Source organism: Panicum virgatum, chromosome 5K (genome assembly GCF_016808335.1).
Source record: "Panicum virgatum strain AP13 chromosome 5K, P.virgatum_v5, whole genome shotgun sequence".
NCBI lineage: Eukaryota > Viridiplantae > Streptophyta > Magnoliopsida > Poales > Poaceae > Panicum > Panicum virgatum.
Genome location: NC_053140.1, coordinates 37,966,257 through 37,993,662, shown reverse-complemented (window position 1 = coordinate 37,993,662; position 27,406 = coordinate 37,966,257). Strand labels below are relative to the sequence as shown.

General features: G+C 46.6%; 3 protein-coding genes, 4 non-coding genes and 1 pseudogene across 26 annotated transcripts; 1 reads left to right on the top strand and 7 right to left on the bottom strand.

The window, feature by feature from the left end:
* Positions 1-2,313: 2,313 nt before the first annotated feature.
* On the bottom strand, positions 2,314-6,577 carry LOC120707291 (calcineurin B-like protein 5). Of its 4 annotated transcripts, none has more exons than XM_039992164.1 (9): positions 6,396-6,577; positions 5,578-5,775; positions 5,226-5,308; positions 5,084-5,143; positions 4,575-4,683; positions 4,425-4,477; positions 3,552-3,632; positions 3,335-3,447; positions 2,314-2,934 (listed from the first exon to the last, which is right to left on the bottom strand). In XM_039992164.1, exons 2-9 carry the CDS (start codon positions 5,714-5,716, stop codon positions 2,865-2,867), a joined length of 708 nt encoding a protein of 235 aa, XP_039848098.1. In that variant the 5' UTR covers positions 5,717-5,775; positions 6,396-6,577; the 3' UTR covers positions 2,314-2,864. The 4 variants fall into 4 exon arrangements, with proteins under 4 accessions (XP_039848098.1, XP_039848101.1, XP_039848102.1 ...); XM_039992167.1 differs by having other exon boundaries at positions 3,335-3,435; XM_039992168.1 differs by having other exon boundaries at positions 5,629-5,775; positions 6,396-6,571.
* Positions 6,578-6,727: 150 nt separating this feature from the next.
* On the top strand, positions 6,728-11,602 carry LOC120707292. Of its 17 annotated transcripts, none has more exons than XR_005688939.1 (7): positions 6,730-7,346; positions 7,421-7,855; positions 7,939-8,174; positions 9,359-9,451; positions 9,927-10,074; positions 10,915-11,022; positions 11,300-11,602. XR_005688939.1 is itself a non-coding variant. In XM_039992169.1 (5 exons), the coding sequence occupies exons 1-5, from the start codon at positions 7,181-7,183 to the stop codon at positions 8,035-8,037; spliced, it is 441 nt and encodes a 146-aa protein (XP_039848103.1). In that variant the 5' UTR covers positions 6,738-7,180; the 3' UTR covers positions 8,038-8,257. The 17 variants fall into 17 exon arrangements, 1 of the variants encoding a protein (XP_039848103.1); XR_005688950.1 differs by lacking the exons at positions 10,915-11,022; positions 11,300-11,602 and having other exon boundaries at positions 6,731-7,337; positions 7,421-7,478; positions 7,607-7,608; positions 7,740-7,855; positions 9,927-10,349; XR_005688948.1 differs by lacking the exons at positions 10,915-11,022; positions 11,300-11,602 and having other exon boundaries at positions 6,732-7,346; positions 7,421-7,498; positions 7,607-7,608; positions 7,740-7,855; positions 9,927-10,349.
* Positions 11,603-14,951: 3,349 nt separating this feature from the next.
* LOC120710893 lies at positions 14,952-15,142 on the bottom strand. The gene has a single exon (XR_005690063.1). It is a non-coding gene; the product is annotated as a small nucleolar RNA Z112 (small nucleolar RNA).
* A 311-nt stretch (positions 15,143-15,453) lies between these two features.
* LOC120710915 lies at positions 15,454-15,552 on the bottom strand. Its single transcript, XR_005690084.1, has one exon. It is a non-coding gene; the product is annotated as a small nucleolar RNA R30/Z108 (small nucleolar RNA).
* Positions 15,553-15,618: 66 nt separating this feature from the next.
* LOC120710910 lies at positions 15,619-15,728 on the bottom strand. Its single transcript, XR_005690079.1, has one exon. It is a non-coding gene; the product is annotated as a small nucleolar RNA Z107/R87 (small nucleolar RNA).
* An 85-nt stretch (positions 15,729-15,813) lies between these two features.
* LOC120710917 lies at positions 15,814-15,896 on the bottom strand. The gene has a single exon (XR_005690086.1). It is a non-coding gene; the product is annotated as a small nucleolar RNA snoR20a (small nucleolar RNA).
* Positions 15,897-15,951: 55 nt separating this feature from the next.
* Positions 15,952-16,047, bottom strand: LOC120710867 (annotated as a pseudogene).
* Positions 16,048-25,227: 9,180 nt separating this feature from the next.
* Positions 25,228-26,808, bottom strand: LOC120707290 (amino acid transporter AVT1I-like). The gene has a single exon (XM_039992163.1). The coding sequence runs from the start codon at positions 26,661-26,663 to the stop codon at positions 25,377-25,379; it is 1,287 nt and encodes a 428-aa protein (XP_039848097.1). The 5' UTR covers positions 26,664-26,808; the 3' UTR covers positions 25,228-25,376.
* Between the last annotated feature and the right edge of the window lie 598 nt (positions 26,809-27,406).

The following is a 27,406-nucleotide window of genomic DNA, read 5'->3' as shown; positions in this document are numbered from 1 at the left end:
GCTGGGTTGATTCAGGCTGATTGATCAGCCCAGCCATTGGCCTCCTCTACTAAGGCAAGTCAACACCGCCCACCCCCATATAGCTCAGCCAAATTACCATCCGAACAGTCGGTGGATGAAGATTGTTACTCACTCCATCAAGCTCAAGGTGGCTCTCCTAGTCTATCCGCTCGTCCCCCATCTACAGTGCTAGCGGCGGTTCAGGGGCGATTCCGGCTTCCGGCATCGATCCGTGCGATTCCCATCCTCCGGCGTCCGCTACGGCGGCGTTGTGGAACGGGGAATTGAACGGATCGACGTCTGGTGTAGGTTTAGCTGCTTTCTTCGGTATGTAGCTAGTAGCTTTGGTGTGCCGGTGAGGTCGCCGGCGTCGGGACGGGTAGTCTACGGGCGGCGCGTTGCTGGCGGCGAGGACTTCATGGCGGCTTCTTTTGCACCCGTTGGACCTTCTAGGTCCATCGGTGGGGGTGCTTCTCCTCTGCTGCTGTGGGTTTGCTGGTTCTCGGGATGGACTCTGCTTCTTCTCCGGTATCGGCGGCGGCAGCAACATGAGGTATGTTCCTAGCGGCGTTTGCTTGGTGGCGGCGGCGCGGCCACGGTGGAATAAGCTCCTCCAGGTCTTCGTCCACCTCGTCGCCATGCATTTCGGTGGCGGCGGCAGACCTGTGAGGTTCGAGCTACTCGCCTCTGTAGATCCGGCGGGAGATATGGAGGGAGTCGGTTCTTGTATATGAGCTTTGGCCCGGCACTTGCTGGCCTTGTCCTCTTCCTGCCTTTGGTGGTGCGATGAGCGCTGTCTCCCGGCGGCGGTGGTTCGAGCTGGGGCTCCTGGGCTTGTGGTGGCGACGAGAAGTACCAGACTCAAAGATCCGACGGCTGATGTTCAAGTATCGAGTACTTCTTGCAGCAGTCCAAGGTTTGGAGTCCGATCTTTGCTTTGGAGGGTACCGGCAAGTGGTTTGCAGCTGCAGCGACTTCCTCGGCGAGGGGATGATGGCCTCCAGCGTATCCTGATGAAGGAGGAAGACGGCACTGTTACCAGGGGCTTCTTTGTAATTTGCCTAACCTTTAGGGGCCTTTGTGCAAGTAAGGGTGTACTGTGCGACCACTTTTTTTAATATACTGCATCCTTTCTCCACAAAAAACAAAAGGTTCTCTCTCTTTTTCTTCAGAGGGCAATTTCAAAACTAGTGCCTGTCTTTCTTGAACTTGACGTGATGAGAGCGATGATCTCATGGAACAAGATACGCCTAAAACTAAAACTGTTATTTGTATGGATGCCATTTCAGGTACGATCAGGGCCGGGGCCATGCTGCAGGAGGATCGCCTGATAAGGTACAGGTACAGTACCTTTGGTTACGGGCCCTGAAAGAAGTTTTGCATGGGCCTTGAACAGACTCAGCTCGTGACGTCTATTCATCGCACGTGCGAATGGAAGTCATTCTATCGCACTTGATTATATGTAGATAATATTTTTTCTAAAATATTTTTATTTGTTCCGGAACAATTTTTATCTCTAGATATTTCTTAGAATATTTTTATTTGTTCTGGAACTTATATTTTTTGGAACATTTTATTTGTTCCGGAATAATTTCTGTTTTTATATCTCTAACAGACTTGTGCGATAGTACAACTTCAAGTCGCACGTGCGATGAACAGATGCCTCGGACTTAGCCCCCTTGTACGTTTGGCCGGCTCCTTGCACCACTCAATTTAAATCTTAATTACCAAAAATAAATTAAGCATTAAATATTTGAAAATATAAAAGAAGTCGTTTAGTAAAAATTAAGAACTGGTACAGGGGCATCTAGCTCACCTAATCCAAATACTAGTTTGAAAGCTGCTAATTGTAGTGGTGTCTCACCGATGTATTTTGACATTGCTTATCCAGCGCATCAAGCTTTTGGTACACATAAGGACCATGTTGACCATAATAATGCAATCAACAATGCTCATTAGAATCACGTTAAGAGCTTCAGCGCTGGTCGCCATTTGAACTCACCTTCCCGCGGCCAGAACCCAGATCAATGCAGCAAACTTGTTATAAGAAAAAGAAGAGCAGCAGCAGCAGCCAATGCAACTGCTGGAGTGTCATCTAGTCATGATCTCCTGATTCTTGAACCTATATGTGTTGAACAATGCTGCCCTTATATGTGAGAAATATAACAAAAGGTCTTGTGGTTGTCATGCAGTACATGCCTGCAAAGTGCAAAGCTGTCTGCCTAAAACAAAAGAAAAAAAAACATATATTTGGAATCGATTCGCATACCGGACTAGAGAATACTATAAGATATCTGTACACATTATTGCATCTATTAAATTTCTGCCCTTAGGGCGTTTACCATAAAAAACTGATAAAAAAAAGATATGGTAGCAATGTTACATCAGGTATTCAGGTTTAATGGTGATTCAATTAACTTATTCTCAGAGAACATATAACCCTTTTTTGTGAGGGGAGAAGTGTTAAACATTGATTTTTACTGTATATCCTTTTTGTTTAAATGGCGTTGAGTCGAACAGCTGCACTTGGTCTATGAGGCTGCAACATCCTTGTCTAAGCATTCTCCAACGTAACAAAAGCAGAAATAGACAAATTGCTGTGTCTTGTACATGTTTAGACATTTGGTTAGTGATGCTGGAGTTGGATGCTACATTGCTCTTTTGCTTGTAGGTAAGACAACAAAACTCATTTCCTACTTCCACCATTTGCAGCCAGTCCACAATTCTAACCACAACGGGTGCTTGGATGACGTGTTTCAAACCTTTTCTTGATGAAAAAGCTTGCAGCATGTCCTTTCATCAGTATTTAGATCAGGATGTACAGAGATGTGTTGCATGCTTGCAGTTACTTCTCACTTTTCAGGTTAGGCAGCCATATCTGCTTCACTGATTTCTGAGTGAACCACAAAGCTTGGGAATACCATGGTGATGTCCCTGCAGATTATGACCATTGAAATAGTCAGTCAAAGAAGGGCATTTACCTTTTTCAAAAAAGAAGGGCATTTATAAAATCAGTCAAGGTGTACTTGGCACCCAGAAATGACAAAAGATACCAAGGCTGAGTCTGAAGGAAAAAAAATATCTTTATGTCCATTTACACAATGTAACAGTCAATCAATCATAAGAAAGCAACCCAAGGGCACATATAAGATATAAAACAGGGAAAGGAATATTCTCCCACCAAAAACAAGACAGATGCATCTGACTAGACTTCTATGGTCGCATCTATATTCTGTTTTCAACAATGTCAAAAAATAACAGAGAAAACTCTAATGGTTAAGGTGTACTGTTAATATATCATTGCTAAATATAACTGGAAGCTGTGCATACTTACTTAAGGTATGGAAGGGTCATATTCCTTAGTACATATGGATTGTCTTTAGCAAATGCAGTCCATTCTTCTTGATCGATCCTCCCATCACCTTTTGTGTCAGCCTGGTCAAATGTCTATCAACCAACATCACAAGATTTAGCTCCATAAAGGGATATCTTTTCTCCTATGCTAGGGATTTAGGATACCTAAGGACTAAATGGATGGAATATTTTCATACCCTATCAACAATCATCTCGACAGCATCAGCTGTAATATCCAAATCTGATTCGTCTAGCAGAGCCAACACCATCTCCTTCAACTGCAACATAATTGAGGATAGCGATAAACATTCCTAATCTTCTATTGAACAATAAAATTTTACACAATACTGAATTAATGTGACATGCTCACTACAGTAGACATGACGAATGGGCTAAATAGTCAAAAGACCATTCACACAAGCAAACATATCATGGGTTGAAGCATGCCACTTGTTCAATCTGGTGTTTACAATAGGATAGGCTTCCTCTCTTCTACTATTAAAGAATAGAGAACAGTATATGACAATAAATTGGTATTACATCATACTATCTATAAAAGAAGAGATTCACTGCAGACTATATATTTATCAGAATACTTTGAACAATATTTCTCAGAAATACAACAGAACAACTTGCATATCATTCCTGATCTATCATATCGGAAATGAGCTCTAGATGCCTGCTTTATTGGTTTTTGGTGCCACTGAGCACATACTGAACCTCTTACTAATCTAGTATCAGATGGAACTATTTCCACAAATTTCAAGAGTAATCAATTGAAACGAAAAAAAATCTATATATTTTGCAATCACTATCATGTATATGGCTAAGTTTCAAATTGTTTATATCTTATAGTGTTGCAGCACACCATTTTCTTGAAATTATTCTCAACTACTGTATGCTTAACTACAGATTTCATGTGAAGAAGAAAATATAGACAAAACTTCTCTAAGAAACAGAACAACCTAATATCAGTATTAATTAACAAGAATGCAGCACATAATGCAACCAGATACAAGAATACAACATTATGTTCGCTGAAAACCATGGAGTAGCTAATAAAAAGATACCTCATTCCGTTCAATAAAGCCAGTCTGTCTTAAGTCATACAACTTAAATGCAACTGTAACAATCAATAAAAAAAGTTAGCTAACAACATAAAACCTTTTTTTTCTGAAGATTCTGAGTTTCAGAAGAATAACTTCACCAAAAGTTCTTACATGCAACTTTTTGTTCTTCAGGTGCATCTGGATGAAACACACTAAGAGATCGAACAAATTCACCAAATTCAATAACACCATTTCGTTTTTGATCAAACAAGTCAAATACCTGCAATTTTTTTAGCTTTGTTATAATAAAATTATAGATAGACAACTGATTTGAGGCCATACAACACTAACACATTTTAACTAATTCTTCAACTTAAAACACAAATCATCATAATCAACAATATGCTTAAGCCTTGAATTTCATACTTTGTCCAATCTTGAGTTAAACAGCACAAAAGCTACAACTATGACACTTAAGCAGAAAAGCTTTTAGAGAGTCTGACAGATGAGTGCTGATGGTTTCTGGTAAAAGCAACCAGTGAATACAAAATGTAAACCACAAACAATCATCAGGTATTTAATATGGGAAAAAACCTTAGAGAAGCTGTTCTTTATACAGAAAGTGAAGTCATGAGCAACATTTTGAAACTACAAGAACTTGACGTAATTGATATACTTACCCTATCAACAAAGAGATTTTGCTTCGTCTTGTTCCTAAATAGAGCAACGTGGAATTCTTCCTGGTAAAGGGAAAAGAAAGGCACATAATAAATAGTTTATCGCAAGATAGTTACCCAACTAAAACTATGCATTGAGGACTACCTTGCTAATTAGATTATCTTTGATGATTGAATTACTTATTTTCCTGAAGAGGTCATGTAGTGCCTCAACTTCACTTACTGTAACTGCAACAATAGGTGAAGCTTAATAAACTTGTTCTAAAACACAACAAATACATGGATACAATAGATAGTCATATAACTAGTAATGCTACAGTGTTTTTTATTACTCTTGTTTGACCCAAAAAACTATGAAAGAACTGCTAGCCTGCACTTCTGTTGCATGTTAAATGTACAACATTAACTGATTGGTTTGAGCAGAAATACACAACAGTACATCCAAAAGCAAATCTATTGATTCCTCTTTCTTATGAAAGAAGGGGTTTAATTCTCACACGCTGTTCCAGTAGCAATATTAACAAAATCTGGAAGATCCACTTTCTCACAAGATGTTTCGGAAGCAAGGGCCACAGCTTCCCGTGTATCCAGTGAATGCGGTGACCGACCAGCATGCTTTGTTGGTACGCACCCCATCACTCACATCCAGCGGCTCCGGTGCAGAAAATTGAGAAAAGTGCAAACCTCGATCACATCTGCAAAAGCACAGCTGCAATTCAATTATTCAAACAAACATGGGCTTATCCTCTTCAGGGGAAACAACAGTAAACTAGAACACCTAGTTTTGATATTACAATATTTTTTTTCCTCAGGGAAATATGACTGAAACACAATGTGGAGCATATAGTCATCCTATTCTATAAATACTAGTGCGTCACTGCGTCAGTTCTGTATTCATTATTTCAGTACAACACTGTACGATACAAACAGTGAAGTAAGTTCCAGTCCTCGCCAGTTCAACTTTCAACTGTACAGATCCACTCAGATGCAGGAATGCAACGTTGCAGGGTCAGAACCCTGCCTGTATGCCATAGCCCAGAAATTAACTGAAACATTCCAAACTGAACATAGTATCATGGAGCGAGAACCTTCTTATCGGTGGCAGAAGTTCAACCCTCAACATGAAATGGGTGAATCCCCCGAGCGAGATGAGGCCAATGCGCAGCAGCTCAAATTTCCCGGAAGAAATCAAGAACTCGCAGCACCCAGAACACTCGGATGAATATCCCTCTCAGGTCAAAGCAAGCCTCTGGAATCAAGCGGAGGAAGAAAGGGGGAAAGCCGGGAGGAGGAAGAAGAGAAAGACAAGCCGTACCCGGGGGAGAGGGGGATCGAGGGGCGCGATCCCTGGCCGCCGCTGCTCAATCCTGCATCCCGCTGACATGCTCCTCCTGGTCGGCTCGCCGTCGTATATCGTCCGCCCAATTGACTTTCAGCACCAAACAGAAGATGCCGCGCAGTACCCTATAAAACAAAAATTATAAAATAACTGGAAAGGTTTCATCTCCGTACGCGTGTTGGCTTCTTTTTAATTTTTTATCCAAGTAGCTGCTTGCCTGTGCAAAAGCTCCGGATGGATGCGCTGAGGGCGTCCGCAACAAAGCTGAGTCAGCTGGATATTTGAGTGTACACGTTGGCAGCAGGTATCCTACATGAGGAAAGAGAATGTGCATAAAAAATCGAGCCAGCGACTCTTTCATCCCTCGTCTCACACACACCACGATGCGCTGAATCGCAGGCCTCCTCGCCTTCTACCAGCTATTCTTCCAGCAATTTCGCTCGGACTCGGATCCGCTGCGCGCGCAGAGCTCTCTTCTCCCCACCCCGCGGCGCGCAAATCCTTCCTCTCTCCTCTCCGTTGTGGCCTTCGCGCGAATCCTCCCCTTTCTCCCGCGTCCACTGCACGCGAAAATCCTTCCCCAATCTAGCTGCTCCCGCCCTCGACTCTTCCGATTTATTTCTGGAGGCCGCGAAACCAAGGTCTGTTCCTCTTCTCATCCTTCCTCTTCCCATCTCTCTTCCCCCGCTCTATTCATGTCCGTATGATTCATAGCCAGGTACGTGATTCAAAGATCTGAAATCCATTTGTCTCTTGTGGTGATGAGCGGCCGGACAAAGCGAGCGATGGCTCCGCCACCAAATCAGACTGGATCTGCTCCTTCATATCATATTGGATCCGCTCCTGCTTCTGCGAATCAAGTGCCTACTCCGGTTCCTGCATTTCTTGGTGGTGGTTCTACTATTCCTAGTACCGGAGGTCAAGCAAGTAATCGATTTTGCTCCTGGTTCTCGATAAAGTGTTGCCTAAACTAATGGCCGAATGACATGACTTCTCTGTAGCATGGTGGCCTGGACCTTTGCCACAAGCCACATCTTCCGGAGCCACATCCACAGTTTGGTAGTTTTATTTTTTTATATGTAATTCTCTTGCTGCACTAGTTGTCATTTTATTATGCTCAGAAATAGTTAGTTCACTAGCTATATTAGTTTCATTAGAAGTAACGATATGGGTCGCTTGATTTTCAGTGGTATGAATTACTATCCACCTGGTGGTTTTATGAGTTTTTTACAATCTGCCAACCATTCATACCTCGTGTTTCGGCAACATGGCCACCTATGGGAAAGGAATCTCAATTAGCACCACCCAAAAATGATTCAGGAAACAAAAATGCTAAAAAGAGATTGAAAGACAAAACTCTCATCAACTTAGATGATGGAAACGATGGTAGGACTGCAAAGCGTCTTGTATTTGAATCAGAGGAGGACGTGAGGCTAGTAAGTAAAATTGTATCACTCACTTCCTTTTTGTACCATCACAAATATATGAACCTACAACTAATCATGTACGCTAAATTCAGGTTAGTGCATTGCTGATTCACTCGAATAACCCAATCAATGGGAATTGCAAGAAAAATGAGAGCAAATGGAAAATGAGAAGAGGAGGAAGAAGAATATGACAAGTGGAGCCCGCACGTCAGTGATAAAGGAGAGGGGCTGCAATGAAATATACGTATTCATATATGCCTGCAGCTGGGCCCAAGTCATCTCCATACGTATTAAGTGACATTTTTGTGGGAAGCCAAGAATTGTAATGGTACGTTTCAAATATGCGAATTGTAATGGTGTTTCTTCAAAGTTCGAAAATTGCAATGGTATGAATCAAAATAACCCTTTAGATTTTGGAGGGCAGATGGTTGCAACTCCCACCATCCCACCACACGGCCCACCGCACCGCCCAGCCGCGGGGCCGCCATCCGCGCCGCGCCTCCCGCCGCCCCACTGCACCGCGGTCGGCGCGGTGCCCCCGCCGTGGTCGGTGGATCCATCGTCCCCGACACGCGCTGTGGCTCCTCCGTCCCGCCGCGCCGTCACTCTGCGCCGACCACGAATCACCCGACGAGTCCCCCGCACCATTGCACATCCAAGCCTGCCCGCCGGAGCTCGATCCCATCTTGGCCGCCGCTCCATTCCCTGCTGCTTTTGAGTACTCCTGCCTCGCTTCCTCTCTAACCGTCCGCCGATGCTCACCACCATGCATCCCGCCGCTGGCGTGTGTGCAGCGGAAACGTTCCATGCGGACCACCTCCAGCAATGAATGGGCGATTCCCCCATCGAAGCAGAGGAGTAGGCCTCGTGCCTTTCCGTCGGCGTCCTCACTGGTTAGTCCTTTTTGGGGCGGTTTAGAGGCGACCGGCGAGATGGCATCGCAGTTGGAGCAATAGTGGGTCCATCTCTAGAGGACACCACCCCTCTGCTAGGTGACCAGGACCTCGTATAGTTGGATCCAGGGGCGCCATGCGTGCTGCTCCATTCAACAGGAGCCACGCCCATTAGCTGTTTCACAGATGACTTCAATCGCAATCGCGAGGTCACGGTGAGATGTAGAGACAGTTCCTTGCTGCGAATTGCACTTGCCAAATACTCTGCTCACCATTTGTTTGGCAAAATGCCTCACTGGACCGTCAAGTTGGATGCTGCTGCAACTTGTTTATTTCGGTCCCAGGAGCAAATTTTGTCTACTATTGCATCCCTGAAGGCCTGAACATGATGTGTACCAATTTGTGCCGGGAGGAAGTATCTTGTGCTTAGGAGGAAGAATGCTTGTTATATCTCACTATCTATTTGTCTTTATGCCTCTTTATCAAACTTTATGCAAGAAGCATATCCAATAATGTTTAAGTAGCTACATATTTTGTATTTGAAATGCTTTGTACTACTACCAAGATGGATCCTTCAAATAACATCATTTAATAGGATTTCCATCCTTCTTTCTTGCAGATTCATACAGGTACCATGTCGCAAATGGATGACAATGAGTCTGCTGATTTATATCTTCAAGCACTACTCAGCTATATAGATTCATGACCAATGGTAAATATATTTCTATCTTCCAATCCTTCTGATGATTTATATCTTCAAGCACTACTCAACTATAAATCCATAAATTCTGCAGTTCATGTTCTTTAATGAGTCTTCCATGTTTTTTTGTTCTATTTCCGTCTATCCACTTAATTTTTGCACTTTTGCACGAAGAAAAGTTCCATTCAATTCTATCCACTCAAATTCCTGCAGTTCTCCTGGCCAATCTTATTTTCTGGTGTGCATAGTGCATGCATGCAAAAGTTTCTGGATAAAAACTTTCCGGCCAATCCAATTGAGATGATGTGCTTTCTTTCAGAAGTTTCTGGTTGAATCTTTCTAGGGCACCCAATTAATATGAAGCAACTCCACCACTGTTTTGTGCTAAACTCTAAAATTATTATAGATCAAAGCACCTTGTTACATATTCCTGTAATTGATTGCATAAGCACGCTCCTTTAGTCCTTGAGTTTGATCATCTGATCAGAGAGTTGCTGGCACCGGCGTTTGCACGGCGACTGACACCGTCCTGAGCTGCACCAACCTGAGCGCCCTTTCCATCTGCGGGCGATCAACATCGGTCCGTGGGCTGGGTTTAATCTGGAACAGATCAGTCATCAAACATCGATCTACATGTACGTGGTTATGATGTGGTCTTTAGTTATCCTGTTCAGTGCATGCTACCATATCAATTTGCAGTAGACATAATTCAGTTTCAGGATTCAGGGATTCATTTTTTGGCAGGAATTGCATTCAGTACTTTGTTCATGTTTTTTGAAGAACCTACTTTGTTCATGTCGTTACATGTAACTTCAGTAGGAAGATGCCTTCATTGTTTTAAAAAATACACTATTTTCATGTATTAGTGCATAGATATGCATTTGTTTGAAAGATAGAGTTTGAGTTGGCATATGCTGCTTCTTTGTTTCTCTCTACTGTCAGCAAATGAACTTTGTGTTCCAGCAATTTATAATCCCCACCCCTAGCTGGGGCACATTAGGGTACCTCAGGATAGCGGAAGGTGACAGCGCTAATGAGGACCACGCCTTCACTTACAATCTCGCGCATCGCCGCCACTAAGCGTTTGCAGGGCTTTTATGAGTACAAGATATCCATCTTCCGTGCATGCATCTGGATAATTAGTGAAAAAGGAAAACAATGGATAGAGAAATCTAACAATGGATAATTAGTGAAAAAGGAAAACAATACATAGTAAATAGTTCTTAGAATGTATGTACTACTTGAACACAGTTGAAATTTTTGATATTGTTATGATTCATGTTGTTCTATTTTAAGAGTATTTGTCCATCCTTTCTCAATTCGGATGGCTGGATATGCGGACACCAATCTTATACACCTTGTCGTGGCTAGATAAGTAGATATAGAATCTATTGCTCAGAAGTTACCTGGCCTCAACTGGATCAATTATATTATTTTAACAACTTCTACGCTACTATCTGCCATTGGTATACCAGGATTTCCTGTAACTGAGACGGTTCACCCCCTGCGGTTATGCAGTTATGCAATCTCTGCTAGCTGGCATAATGTTTCCAAAAGCAATCAAGGTTACTTATACTAGAAAGGTAAAACAATTGATGCCGCAAATTGATTGTAAGTTTTTTTACTGTGCTGGATTAACCTCATGGTTTTTCCATGCTTCATGTATGCGTTAAAAGTTTTTTGGGTTGCATGTGGATATCAATGAGCAAGAAAATATCACGTGTCGCACATAGGTTGTGTATTGCTGTGAATTTTTTTTTCTATTCGTAGCAACACACGGGCATAGACCTAGTCTGTCAAAAAAATTATAAATATATTTATTTAATATTTTTAAATAGTAAAATTCTCTTTATTTGACAGGGCTAAACGAAACAAAACAGGGTCTAAAATAAATGGCGGGGGCACGGCTGCAATGTACTATGCTGCATGCAGGGGCACCAGCAAGGCGGTTGGGCCTGCTGCAAGGCACTGTAGCTATTCAGCCCATCAAGGGAGTGCCAACGTAAGTGTTGCTGCTATGGTTCAGCCAATTCTAGCGTTTTTTCTTTTCCAGTTCTTTCTTCTTTTCTGTCGCAAAAATATTTCTTAAGAACATATTTATTCATCGATTCATGAATCAAATAATTTATCTTGAAAATGTAGATGATGAGTCATTCAATTTTATTTTCGCACTATGGTGTTATACCTATGTACGTACAATTTGCCTATATATGACATACCATACTGTTGACATGTACATTTAAAATGGTTATATACGTTGTTGTTCCCGATTAAAATTATTGATTTCTGACCGTTATCAACATCCTCCCGATCGAAATATTTCATTTCTGACAACTCGTATATCTGCTTTCATTTTTCCAATCCGTTTTCCCGTTCCCATTTTTGAATAAAAAATATGGAAACGAAAATTGTTAGAGAGTTTTCCCGACCGTTTTCATCCCTAGCTGGGGTGGGGCGGGGCGGGGCGGGGTCGAGGATCGTGTATCCAAAAGTTACTCGTTCTCTCCGTCCTAAAAAAACATATTATTCTAGAAATTCTAGAACAAATTAATATGGAAATAAAATAACCATATTTGCCTTTGTTTATTACTCATATTTGGTATTAATTGATTCTTGAATGCACATGCAATTTCTAAATAGAATAAGATGAGTTTTCTTTAACTAATTTTGAATCCTAGAATGATTTGTTTTTAGGACGAAGAGAGTATATGTTGTGATATGTTGGTTCTTATTTTAGCCGCACTATGAAAATATAATTGTAATACCAGAATACACGCCCACAAATTCACAACCATACGGATACATATACATACCCATACGCGCAAGCTAGACCTAGAAACTGTACACACATCAGGCCAGTCTCAGTGGAAGTTTTACGGACACAAATATCTAGACTGAAAACTAAATAACCGTGCCATATGAGTTTCATGGTGATGAAACTCTCCTCACATCCCATGAAACTTCATTCTTCTCTTTTCTTGCCATGTCAGCAAAATTGATGATATTTAATGTCATGAAACTTTCCATAAAATCCTCACTGAGACTGGCCTCATGCGTGCATCTGAAGATCGATGAAGTTGTACCATAGTAGGCTGTGGGCCCATGGCAATATCATTGTACCATCGTGCACGTCGTCCAGGACAAGTAGAAATATATTTAGATCTCGTTCGGTTATATGAAATTTATTCCGTACTAGAAATGATAGGTATAAAAAGAGATTCATGATAGATGTAAGAAAAAAAATCAGAATTTATTACAGATTGGAAACTAACTGCAACAAAATAGACTCAATCCATAAGTTGAGAGACGTGGAATCAATTATGGTCTTTTGTTGTACCTATTATAAATCTATTTTATTAAAATTAGTTTTTGACTCAGAATAAATTCCAATATTTTATTGTATCTATTATAAATATTTTGTTGTACTTATTATTTCCGGTCTAGAACAGATCTCGTGTAACCGAACAAGGTTACCTGGGATAATCCCCCATGAGACACCCAAAGCTCAATTCCAGGAATCCGGGCCGATATACGCCGCACCCAGCTGCAACCACACCCACACGCGAACTAGCCTTGCTTCTCGTGACGTGTTGGTTCCTGAGTTAGGGCCGCACACTTGTGCAGTAGGCAAAGGCTTTTCTGTGAGCAGCCGGAAGACCTGGGCTCGAAATCCAGTTGCTACCCAGTTGTGTGCTAACCTCCTTAGAAACTAGAAATGGTCGTGGCGTTGCCGCGTATGGCCAGTGTTTGGACTATATTTTCAGATTTTCAGACTGCTCTCATCATTTCTAATCTTTTATCTTTAGTGATTGCATGATTTCTGATAAGCCAACTTTAGGTGTTACAACCATGCTTTGTATATTTAAGAGTATTAAAAAACATGATTCTCCACAGTGCCATCATTTAGAGTAGACCTGATTCAGAAATCTTAACCATATGTATGGAGTAGATCAAATGATTGAAATAGAGAAATATTATATTTGTGATAGGATTCATTGCATGAAAAAAATATTAATACCATATACGAACATGGGACAGAGAAATCAAGCTTTGTAAAGTAATTTCAATTATAGAAATATCTCCTGAATGCTTGTATCTGGACAAGTATGTCCAAGATATATCTTGGTGACATACGTCCAATATAAATAAGATAAAATGGCATGATCTACATATTATCAATCTGAAACATATGATTGACCATTTTTATTTTTATGACATATTCTACTTACATCCATTACCCATCAAGTTCATTGGTGGGGTACAATTGCAAGAAGGTAGATTCTGAATAAGTCTCTGAACGTCCACTGAAAAGAGCATATCTTCATAATAGGGTCTGCAATATCTGACATTGCAGGTTAACAACCAGAAAGTCCAAACATTTTGTCAGAGCAAAGCATTTGAATTAGCAGCTTAGGAAGAAAAATACAATGATCTTCGTTGAGATATTGGAAATTAACTTCAACAGTGATGATGCACCTGTTCAAATGTGATAACACTAACAGGAATAGATATGTAAGCCGCGAAAGTACCTCCAGGAAAGTTGTTCAATAGCACTTATGGTCCATGGGAAGTTTAATTTACACACACACACACACACACTTTTATGTGTTACCTTCTCATGATCGCAAGTATCCCAACCTGAATGAAAATGAAACAGATATCAATCAAAATAATACAGCTAGTTACAGTACTTGGTTATTCTAGTAGAGGTCCTGATTTCAAGTTCCACCTCACACAGCTACTGCTCCTGTCCTCCAAAGTTGACAGTAGAATTATATGAATTGTGAACTAATTTAAGAACACATTGCGAAGTGCATTTGAGCTATGTATTATGAATTTATGATTGTTGGAGGCCCAACTTGTGGAAATTGCACGAAAAGCAAAGACAATGAGGTCTGTTACCACATCAAGAGCTCTTCTCCTATATATAGAAGAACTTGAGCTTCAGCCATCGATATCATGGCATCACCTTACACAAAATTGTACAGCGGTTTGATTGCCGCCAATATATCAAATTGAACATAATCATATATTATCAATGAGAGACATGAGAAGTATGCTAATACCAGGATATGTCCAGGATATGTCTGAAACACACATTAGTTTAATCTGCGTCAAAAGTTAAATTCATGTCTGAGAATTTTTACCTTAGGCAAGGATACTAACCTTCTTTCATCAGTGAGATTTCCTTGTCAGCTGCATATATGGACAATTGCATTCTTGCTTCTCAGCATGTTCAGAATCTGTCATGTGGATTTTCAGTGTTGACTAATTTGAAGTCCGAACTGTATTTAAAAAGATGGATGATACATGTCAAAGCACCATGCAACAAATCTTGTGCCATTATTTAACTAAGGTACAGATAAAGACAAAGCTGTTGACAACACACGCTCTTCGGCGCAACTCAGAAAAAACTTGCGCTAGGATAGTTAAATTGTAATATATAGAAAAGTGGAATAATGGTAGGCACAATGCACAAAAGCTACAATAACATAACAGATAGTATCATACAATCCCTCAAGAGAGCCAATTTAAATCACACCACATCTGAATCAAACATCTGCATATGAGAACTCCACCCCAGACCAAACCACAAAGGTTATGGTTTCAGTATGGACACCTGCAGATGAGAGAAGCAGCTGCTGGATAACAGTGTCAAACGGCACTTCCTGTCGGTAGGTCTTGACCTAGCATTACAGAAACAAAGAAAACATATGAGCTAGCATTACATAAACATATAACTAAAATACCATGATCTAATCTAAATAATGGTTAAGCCTGAGGAAGACCAAGCACTTGTCAAAGTAAATGATATGCAATTGTAGGAATGTTAAATGGCATCTTATAAAATTGCTTACACTGGTTAAAAGAAACTGTGAAAAGAGATTTCAAACAGCGATAACAAACTGAGTCATAGCATCATTTGAAAAGAATTGACTGCTTCACTCACGCCGCAGAAGCCTCAAATCAAACAAGTTACTTCAAAACAATAATACATTGGATGTGATATCTAGTTACTCAGTGGCGGCAATAGGTTTATTGGTTCGATTCTGCTAGCAAGCATCCTCAATGTCTTCAGAAGAGGGACCTTGTTTGTCCTTATCACAACAAACCCCTCCATCCAATACAAACAACATAAATCTAATCTGGCAAATAAACTGAATATAAGAGAGATTTCAGATGGCTCAATTTAGTGGGATAATCGGCATACAGATCAATCTCAATTTTCAAAGATAGACATGTGATTTGGTCTGTTGAGCTTGAATATTTCCAAGTCATCACAGCCATCTGATTCAAATTTCCATCTAACCACAAAAGCAACAATAAAAGTACCAACAAGCAAATGTGCAGCAAAGTACATGCATGATTATTCAACCTCAGATCGTCCTAGTTCATGAAAATATCAACAGATCAGGCAAATATTTACCTATTCTGCAAGCATCAGGTCATCAAAGGCCAAGGTCCACTAAAAGAATAATAATAACATAAAGACAGGAATGAAAGACAAAACAAAACATGTCAGATTGAAGTATTATCAGCACCATTTTGGAAGGAATCAGATAGGGATAACTGTACGTATTTTACTTGTGTTATCATCATTCACGCATCAAATTAAATCATCGAGCACATGGTGTGCATGGTTCATGAATGAGGCATGCTCGACTGCACATGGAGCTCCGCCGCGGTCGCCGCCCGCCGGGTCCGCAGTATTCACCGCCGCCGGATCCGCCTGTGCCGCGCCCGTCCCACTGCGGATCCGCCACCTACGGCCGCCGCCGCCCACGAACGGGGCCGCCGCCAACTGCACACGGAGCTCCGCCGCGCCCGCCGCCTGCGGCCGCAGCATCCGCCGCTGCCGGATCAGCCTGGGCCGCGCACGTCCCACAGCGGATCCGCCACCTGCGGCCGCCTCCGCCCGCGAATGGGGCCGCCAAGAAGCGGCCACCACCAAGTGCGTCGAGGGAGGGAGGCGCCGGGACGTCGCGGCCAGCCGAAGGCGAGAGGCGGGGCGGAGCTGGAGGCGAGAGGCGAAGGGCAGAGGCCGGCGGGCTCTCGAGGCGGCGGCAGCGATGTTGAGGAGGAGGAAGGGAAGAGGAAGAGGGAAAAGGAGAGAGGACTGCGGTATGATTTCATAAGAGACTGAGGGCTTTTTGAAAAATGACTGAGATTTGCCCGATCTGGACCGTCGGCCTGGCCGATCCGACGGCCGGGAACGGCCGGCGACGTGGCACGCTGACATCGCACCTTTTGGTGCACGAATCGTAGTATAGAGATAACAGTGCAGAGGGTTCCGCATCCACACCATTGAAGCAAGATTACGCGTGAGGTTCCTGCCTGTTCCGGGCCAAGGAAAAATTTCTCGTTGGAAAAAAAATCTGAGAAAATCGATAGGGTAACCGGTTCGATATAAATTCTTGGTAATTTTGAACCCGTATTTACCCTTTACCTTCTAGGCCACATGTTTTTTCATTTCTAAGTATTGTGATGTCTTGTTTTTCATATTAGATTGTTTGGAGATAATCTAAACATAGTGTAGCATTCATTTACAATTACCGAACAACAATCTCAACCTGGGTACACCATATTATATTGCTTTTGGAGATAATTGTAAATGAATGCTACACTATGTTCTACACTATGTTTTCATATTAGCTTTGATGCAGCTCATCAAAGATTTGGTTGGCTCTGTTTATTTGGTCAATCTGGGTATTCAGATCCACATCACTGTCACCAGCAGATGATCCTGAAAAATGCATCCACTAAGTCGTCCATTGCAGAAAGCAAAGTCAAGCTACTAGCCGCATATTAACATGTTAATCCTCAAAACCGCATTACAAATCTCTCATTTCCCCAACCCAACAAACAAATCAAAGAATCATTGTGCACCTGCTTGCTACCAAAACTGTGCACCTATATCTGCCATCAAAATGTGCCCGCAATCTGGTGCAGGGAGGTGCAGGTCCCCACGACGGCGACGCACACTCCGACCGCCAGTATGCCGACGATCGCCGCGACCTCGGCGCGGCGGACGCCTCCTCTGGGCACGTAGATCCTGAGGTAGCTCAGGCACGGGAACAGGACGGCCATCGTGATGTTGAGCGAGGACCCGATGAAGGACATGAGGTAGCCGAAGAAGGGCACCGTGCACACCGCCACCACCGTGCTAGCGAGCACGACGGTGCTTGTCGGTACCTCAGGACTGGGGTACCCCCTCTTGCTATGTCAAGACTCGTGTAGTTATCCGTAACTACACCCTAAGGAGCTGAGCAGCCGGATCCCTAGGGTCCGGTTCCATCTCACTGGACCAACAGCCCCGGACCCGCTTCCCGCTCGGGACAGGTCCGGTGTCACCACGTGTCCTGGAGAAGAAAACGCTCAGGGCCAAAACGGCCGGGGGGCCCCGGACCCCTCTCCGGGAGGGAACAGACACCCCGCCTGGGGGGTCCGGAGCCGCCACGTGTCCGCAGACGCAGATACGCGCGCGGCTACCAAGCTTCCTCGGGAAGACTTGGCCACCTACCGCATTCAATGCGGGAGACGTTAAGAGCGCTCTGCCACAGCAGAACCCGAGGAGACTTTCGCCAGGCTGTACTGTTGACCGTGCGTTACCAAGGTACACTGTGCAGCCGCTGGCGCCACTCACACCGCGCACGTCAGTCTACTACACTAGTTAGACACAACAACTCGGCGACGGAGTATCATAACGCCTACGCGGTAGACCCAACAGTCTACGCCGCAACCTACACTGCCTCAACGGGCATCTCACAGATGGGACGGGAGAAGACTCCCCTCGGTCAGAGCATCTACAAGGCGATGAAGCGTATCTGGCAAGAGAGGCTGCGCCACTGTAGCTCCATTAGTGCCTATAGTATACATCCATGTTGGACCCACCTGTTGGGGCCCAACACCTGTGTACGCGCCCTCCTTGCTCTATAAAAGGGAGGCGCCCGTTAGAGAAAAGGTCAAGCAAAAATAAAGACTTGGCGCCAGAGGATAGACCCATTCATTCCTAGTGCAATATACCACACAGTGGATGTAGGGTATTACGCTCCGGCGGCCTGAACCACTTAAAATCCGTGTGTTCTTGCGTTCTTGCCCGGAAGCTAGATCGGCCTAATAGCTTAGCACTTCCCCGACTACTCCCCCTCGTGGAAAAGGCGGGTGCGTTCCGCCACCCGGCTGTGGGTGCCCCCAAAAGCTCCACGACATTTGGCGCCGTCCGTGGGGACGTGCAAGCATTGGCTAGATCTCCAAGCTTCTAAGGCTGAGCTCATCCTCTGCAACAGTGGCAAGAAGATGAAAAGAGGCATGGCGGCACCTACGCCACATGTCACTGCGCTGAGGCACCAGCGCCCTCGGTGCGGCGGTGCACGGCAGCGACGCCTGCAGTGCGTCGCCACTGCGACGCCTCAGAGCCGACACGGTGGTGCGCGGGGGCGACACCTATTGCGTGTCGCCCTGCGCCATCTCAGTGTCGGCTCAAGGCTTTCTCTCAAGCAACCGCCAGGGATCCCCGGCGGCGGCGTGATGTTGGCTCAAGGCTTTCTCTCAACACGAAGCCTGGAGCCAACCACTGTCGCCCGGGGGAAGTTGACCGTCGACTCCTTCCTCCCCAGGACCGAGTCTCTCTCGCTGCTGCTGCAGGCAGGACTCCGCCACTAGGCGCGGGGGCCCAACGCCAACACCAAGATCGAGCCGGCGAACGACCGCCCTTCTACACGCTCCGTGCTCATCCAAACAAGCACCCAGCTCGAGATGAGCGGTCATCGGGCCGGCTTCCGACGGCAGACGGCGACAGCTGGCAACGGCAGGGCCACTCCCATTCAAAGCCAAAGAATTTGTTCCTATGCCATCTGAGCGTAGGACAATTCTTGTGCTGGGAGGAGCTTTGCAAGCTCCCGAGGTGATGCTGGATGATGCTGTACAAGCACGTCCAGGGCACCATCGCCCCAACGACTCAGGAGAGCCCCCAAGATGGCAGCTCCACTACGGCCAGCAACGTGCACGCCTTACGGGGCGACGGCTGTAGGTTATCACTAGATAGGTTTGAGTGTGTTTCTCCTTTGTAATGATTTGGTGCCTACGTGTGGTCCAGAGCGGTAAAGGTCCGCCCTTGTAAACCCGATCTCTGGCTTCATCGCACAAACAGGCGACACCAGCAAGTGGTCCAGAGCGGTAGAGGTCCGCCCTCGTAATCCCGACCTCTGATGTACACCACGAGTCAAGCAATAAAGGAGATTTGCTTTCTCAGTCCTATCTTTACTTTAACCTAATAGCACTTGTTCGTTCAACCTGCGTGTTTCTTTCTCCCGCACGGAGTTTTTTCTTTAGTGGCTAACAATCCAAATTGAGTTGCTAGCTTGTGGTCAGGTTGGGACACCCCTTCTAGCTGGAAGGCAGTTCGGACCCCTAGGGACCTGCTCAGGAGAAGTGGTGCCCGTATCCTGAGGTAGAGAAGTTCTGCGTAGCTTAGCCTGGTAATGTACCCTAAGCCTACGTACTTCGCTGCCCTGTTACGAGTCCCCTAGTATCCGAGTCTGCTATCCGTAGAGGTTCCGGGCTCCTTTCTAGTATAAGGCCTGGTTTCCTACACCTTGCTACAAGACCCGGTGACGTAATTCATGGGATCGTCAGCAACGCTCCAAGTCCACTCCGGTGGCCCGCTCCGGCGGAGACCGCTCGCCACGGTCGCTCCAAGTCCACTCCGGTGGCCCGCTCCGGTGGAGACCGCTCGCCACGGTCGCTCCAAGTACACTCCGGTGGCCCGCCCCGCGCGGAGACCGCTCGCCACGGTCGCTCCAAGTCCACTCCGGTGGCCCGCCCCGGCGGAGACCGCTCGCCATGGTCGTTCCAAGTCCACTCCGGTGGCCCGCTCCGGTGGAGACCGCTCGCCACGGTCGCCTGAAGCCGGGTCCGGGGAAGTAGTGCTTGCTCCTTGGGCAGTTCGAGGTCCGCTTAGCTCGGTTCCGTACCCTAAGCCTGCACCTTCGCCGCCCTATGGAGAGCACTCTAGTACCTGAACCTGGCGACAAGTGCTACGGCCTTGAAGGGGTCCGGAGCACCCGCTCTCGACATGGGCACGCCAACGCAATCTGCATTGCGTCATGATAATGGCCCACCTGCGGGTTCGTACCTCTCCCGAGGTGGGCCCGGGGGCCACTGTCGGTACCTCAGGACTGGGGTACCGCCTCTTGCTATGTCAAGACTCGTGTAGTTATCCGTAACTACGCCCTAAGGAGCTGAGCAGCCGGATCCCTGGGGTCCGGCTCCATCTCACCGGACCAACAGCCCCGGACCCGCTTCCCGCTCGGGACAGGTCCGGTGTCACCACGTGTCCTGGAGAAGAAAGCGCTCAGGGCCAAAACGGCCGGGGGCCCCGGACCCCCCACGGGGTCCCGGACCCCCATATACTATCCGGACCCCTCTCCGGGAGGGAACAGAAACCCCGCCTGGGGGGTCCGGAGCCGCCACGTGTCCGCAGACGCAGATACGCGCGCGGCTGCCAAGCTTCCTCGGGAAGACTGGCCACCTACCGCATTCAATGCGGGAGACGTTAAGAGCGCTCTGCCACAGCAGAACCCGAGGAGACTTTCGCCAGGCTGTACTGTTGACCGCACGTTACTAAGGTATACTGTGCAGCCGCTGGTGCCACTCACGCCGCGCACGTCAGTCTGCTACACCAGTTAGACACAACAACTCGGCGACGGAGTATCATAACGCCTACGCGGTAGACCCAACAGTCTACGCCGCAACCTACACTGCCTCAACGGGCGTCTCACAGATGGGACATGAGAAGACTCCCCTCGGTCAGAGCATCTACAAGGCGATGAAGCGTATCTGGCAAGAGAGGCTGCACCACTGTAGCTCCATTAGTGCCTATAGTATGCATCCATGTTGGACCCACCTGTCGGGGCCCAATACCTGTGTACGCGCCCTCCTTGCTCTATAAAAGGGAGGTGCCCGTTAGAGAAAACGTCAAGCAAAAAGAAAGACTTGGCGCCAGAAGATAGACCAATTCATTCCTAGTGCAATACACCACACAGTGGATGTAGGGTATTACGCTCCGCCAGCCCGAACCACTTAAAATCCGTGTGTTCTTGCGTTCTTGCCCGGAAGCTAGATCGGCCTAATAGCTTAGCACTTCCCCGACTACTCCCCCTCGGGGAAAAGGCAGGTGCGTTCCGCCACCCGGCTGTGGGTGCCCCCAAAAGCTCCACGACAAATCTGCGTTGCGATTCATGAGCGAATCAAGAACATCGATCGGTGGGCGCGTACCTGAGATCACGTTGCTGAGGTTGAGGCAGCTCCGGGAGAAGGAGGCGCCCTTGTCGCGACGGAGGAGGTGCTGCGCCTCCATGCTCGCGGCATCCTCGCCGCCGTCCTTGCCCGGAGCGAGGAGGGGCTCGTCGAGAGGGCTCCCCTGCCCTGCTATTGTTGCCGGCGTGCACGCCTTGCTGGAGACGGCAAGATCAGGTTCCCATAGGGCAGATAGAATTTTTCCTTCGAATCTAGAAGAACACAGCAACAGATTGAAGAGGAGAGTCCGGCCGGCTTGGAGGTTGCCCCCTGTAGATTTTGCACGCAGGGCCACCGTTTAAGCACTAACGCGCATGTGTAAAATCAGTCGTAATCCCGTTTAATAAGCGGAGGTGGGTACCATCGGCTGTAAGTAGTTTTTAATTTAGCTTCACCACGTTTTATCCCTTCAATTAGCCCTTAATCCAGAACACCTTGCTAGCAGGTGTTTCTTTTCTTTTGAGAATTTTTGCTAGCAAGATTTGTGAACTTGAAATAGAAAGTCGTAATGGGTGGTGGAAATTTATCGGTCACCATGAAAAATGCCATCCAGTAGCAGTGTTCTCCAATCTCTAAATAGAGAATTGAAATTGAAGATGTATAAATTTGGACCATTCTGTATATCTCCTTGTCAATTGATTAAGATTTGGTTTTCCTTGAGTCACCCTATCATAGTCATTGGATCTAAATCCAACTGTCCAGATTTACCTTCTCTCTTATCTTTTTCTCTCCTCCCACATCCGCTCATCTTCCTCGCAAATCGTCTTCTTTGCACCTTCTACGCGACCCTCCGCTGCCTCCGCCTCCCTCTCAACTCCGGCGGCATCCCTCTTCCACGGTCCAACACTAACCCATTTAGCTGAGACGCCCCCGCCGCATTCACCCCCCGCCCCCCCCCCTCACCCAGATCCTCGACCGCCCGGCTTCAGCGGCGCCCTCACCGCCTCCGCTCAACTATCGTCTCTCCTGCCTCCACTGCCGGCCGGTGAGCCGCCTGAAGCTCCCTCTACAAGGCACCGAGGGTTGCCCCAAACCCCCATAACCTATCCTTAAACCATCATCTTCATTCAATTTTTAGTATACATCTTGGTTATTGATGGATAAGTAAGATTTCAATCGATTGATGAGTAAATATGATATTATAAATCATAATAAGCTTTACTGCTCCCATTTTTTATTCTCCAGAGTTGATCAATCACCCCTCCAATCCGAGCACTCACTTTGAAAATTGTTGTGCATCTTTGTGGACATTTCCCTTCTAATGAAACGAGTCAGGTTAGCGTGTACTGTTGGAAAATTCTCCACATGATAGGGGCAAATGAGGAGAGTAAATGTTCATTGTAAGCAGCCCCACATGTAAGGGAGATATAGCCTAAGATGTGGACCAACCTTGAGTACATTTAGCATATAGTGAAGGACCGGAACAGGCGACCATAAAATTTCTCTGAGAGAACAAGGACTATGTCCCGAATTCAACCCGACACACCTTTCTTCTAACTGCCAAGGTGACATAAGACAACTCGTGACGAGCTCACCCTAGGAACGGTTAGAAAAAAAACTCGACGCAAAACGGAAGCACGCGAAAAGCTATCTACTTGCACAACACAAAGCGGAAGCACAAAATAATCAGAGCACCGAAAAAGCTTTTCCAAACTGATTCGTAAAAGAGCTTTTTTCAAAGAGCATGCAATGATTTAACAATAATTAGCAAAGCTCAAAACAGGTGGAAGCAAAGCTTGACTAAATAGCTAATTAAGAGTCTCACCAAAATGATTAGAACTAATCGCTACAAAAGAGTTCTCTTAATTGAACATGCAATGACTAACAAAGATTATCCAGCACAAAAAGCTAAAACAAGCAAGGACTAACGGAATAAGCAAGATCAAGTACTAAATAACACAAGCTAATTAACTAGACCAATCAGAGAGCATGAATTAAATAGCTTGAGCAAAAACAATGCAAACCTAGCCTTGATTTCCTTTTGTCCTCGTGCTGCTTGAACTGTGAGCATGCGTCTGACTTCTGTGCCTGCCGCCAGGGAGCGACCGGCCTGCTGCCGTGGCCTGCCGGCCTGCTAGCGCACTCATTGGGCTGCCTGCTGCCGCAGGCCTTGGGCTGCCTGCCCCGTGCAGCCTCTCGTGCTGTGCGCTGCGTGCTGTGCCGAGCGCTCCGCGTCCCTCGAGCCGGCCCCGCATGTACAAATTTATCCATCTTTTTACTGGAGCTCCGAACAGACACGCCACCTTCACGACTTCGCTTCGTCTCGACACAAGCTTCGCGATGACGTCACGTGCCCTCCGCCCAAACCGGTCAAACCCGTCTCCTCCGGTTTTGAGGTCAAACCGGTCAAATCCTCTCGCACACTACCGCACGACGTAACTGACTCCCCAGTTTTGAGGTCAAACCGGTCAAACCGCCGATGTCGAAGCGTGTCCGACATCCCGCCGAGTCTTGACGCCTTCGAGTCGTCCGCGCGCGCCTGCCGCACGGGCCGCCTACTTGGCTCGCCATCGTCCTCGCCGACTTGGCCGACATCGTCTTCATCACCATGTACTCTTGCTCTTCCGTGCACCGTGTGGACCGTCCATGGCTCCGCACGGCCTCCTCGGGTCTCTCAGTTCAGGCCTACTCGTATTCACTCTTCACCTTCTTGGTCCCTCGGCATGAACCTTTCGCTTCTCCAAGCCTACTCGCGTCTATCCTTCACCACAGTCCTTCAGCATGATTCTTTCGCCTGACCTTCACCACGCGCCGTCGACCGCCATGCCGCATTCTACACCTGTACATCACTAGCCAAGAGATACATCAAATCCACACGATATTGTCAATCACTCATCATCCAAAGGTGACCACCATTGGTCCTCACATAGTGTGCTGGCTTACAAGAGAATAAAGAAGCCTATGGAGGGAGAGAGAGATATTTCAGAACAGAGCCTCCAAAAGGAGAAGAGAAGAGAGGGAAGAAGGAGATTGGAGAGGAGATCTTGCAAGGGAGTAAGAGGGAATCGTCCTCAAGGTTGTGAAGCTTCAGATCCACATCCTTGTGCCTCCAATCAGCTATTCCACCATCCTTGGTTAGATCCTTCTATATTCGAGTTTGCAGCCCTAAATTTTATTGTTGTCCAAGACAATGAAATCTTGATGTATGTGAGCCTCTAGTGTTATCTAGAGAGGATAATGTTATAATCCCACAAGCATATAGTGAAAGAAGATTTGACTGATTTGGTCCCGTAATTTTTCCTCTGATTTAGGGGTTTTCCACTTTAAATTTTGGTGTCTCTGATGCTACTGCGATTTTCTCTACAATATGCGTGATGCATATGTTGCCCTGTGTGAATAGGTTGATATCTTGGGCTGATTTCCGCTGCCACTGACCTGCTGCGTTAGTGTTGTTTTCCCAACATGTACAACTATACACCCTATGTTTGGGTAGAGGCAGTTTACGGTTTTGCGTTGCTTGTGCAGCCAAATACGAGCCCGTATCATGAGCATAACCTGAACAGCGCAGTGTACTATTAGTATGGAGCAGAACTGAATAACCAATACAATCTCAGCCAATGTAATTACAAGTTGTCAAAAATATTAGATTTCAAGTCAGCACATATACTCTGTTTTGTCAGTTGTACAACAGGAAATCATCTTAGAAAGTGCCTATAATTTGCCGCACGGAAGTGTAGGTGCCGGTGACGGCTACGAACACTCCGATGATCAGGATGCCGGTGATCGCCGCGATCTCGATGCGGCGAATCCCCTTGGCCTTGTAGATCTTAAGGAAGCAGAGGCTGGGGAATATGACTGTCGCCATGACGCTGAGGAACGATCCGATGAACGACATGAGGTAGCCGAAGAACGGCACCGTCGAGGCCACCACCGCCGTGCTGACAACCACCACGGTGCTGATGGCCACCCTCGCCGGCCCGCTGCCGCACGGCACCGAGAACTTTTCCTCGATCGCCGCCGTTATTGGTGCGGCCAGCAGCGCGTACTTGGCCAGCGGGTTGATCAGCGTCATCAGGATGGCGACCTTGGTGTAGAGCTTTCCCGAGGGCAGGTTCAGCGTGACCTGCGACTGCACGTCGTCGCCGTAGATCATGTAGCCCAGCATCGCTGTGAGTCCGTAGTTGACGCTGCAGAGCACGGAGGAGATGAGCAGAACCTTGGAGAAGTGCTTGCTGTTCCTCATGGAGGAGTAGATCGTCGGGAAGACGGCGTGGCCGGTGAAGCAGACGAAGTAGAGGCCCAGCGAGGTCGGCAGGCCGCTCAGGTTGAGGACGCTGGTGCTGTTCCGATGGAACCCGGTCCCAGCGACGCCGGCCCAGACCAGCGACACCGTGAGGACCGCCGACGCGACGAGCCCGATCGCCGACACATAGGCGAGCACGCCGAGGTTCTTGAGCCATGTGGTGGGCAGCACGACGGCGGCGGCGAGCGCGATGAACAGCTGCTTCCCTTGCAGCCGGTAGCCGAGGAGGTCCACGGTGGCGCCGGGGAAGAGCTTGTTGAGGTTGTCGCCCTCGAGGACGAGGAAGCTGATGGCGACGAGGTAGAGCTCGACGTACATGAAGGCGGCGACGGCCCTCCGGCCGGCGGACCCGAAGGCGAAGGCGCCGATGTCGGGGTAGCTGGCGACGGCGGCGGGGTCGGCGCGCATGCAGCGCTCGATGAGCGTGCCGGTGTAGTAGCAGATGGCGCCGACGAGGGCGAAGAGCGCGAGGCTGAGCCACCCGCCCTGCGCCACCGCGTACGGCATGGAGAGGACGCCGATCCCGGACACGGCGTTGGTGAGGTTGAGGCACGTTCGGGAGAAGGACGCGCCGCCGTAGGACGGGAGCTGCGCCGCCTCAAGGTCCTCGCCTTTTCCGGGCAGGAGCGGCTCGGTGAGCGTGCTCACTGGCAGCACCGCGGTGCGAGCGTTCTTGTCCTCCATTGCTGATCGATCCGCTGGGTAGAGAGCGATGGACAGTGGAGACGGGAGAGGATGGGATGAATCTGTCAGAGGACTCAGAGCAGGGTCGTTTGTGGAGCAGCCAGATGGAGGTCTAGCTAGGTCCCGATGATGATCGAATTTATCGAGGATCTCAAGGCTAGTTTGATGGAAGAAGCACCGAGTGTTCAGCTATATATTGAGCGCAAAAGCTAGCGTGCGTGTGGTGAATGAAACGAAGCTTCCGACGACGCCTGTAGTGATTGGCTGCGTTGCTATCGCAGTCTCGCAGTCGCAGACTCCTGCCCACGGTGCTGCATTGGGCCACGTGTCCAAGGTGAGAAACGTTACTAGCACATGCACCTGCATGTAAATCCAAACGGACAAAGGCAGCCCACCTGCTCCTTCACGTTTCACTCACAGTTCACGTGTCGAGTGAGAAGAAATATGTATAATCCAAATTCAAAACTAAAATAAAATATTCGGAAGCAAAATAAAATGTTAAAAAACAAAGTATAATTTCTGAATACAAACGGACAATATTGTTTCGAATAAGAAAAAAATCTTCTAAGAACAAACTAAAATGTTTCATAATGAGATATAAAGAACAAAAAATGTTTAAAAACATTATCTAAACGTAGTTAATCTTGATCAAGTTTTGAAGATTCTCCATGTGAGGAACATGAATATGTAATTGGAATTTTATTTTAACGTACACTTATTGTGCAACCTGTATTTTTGTTTAT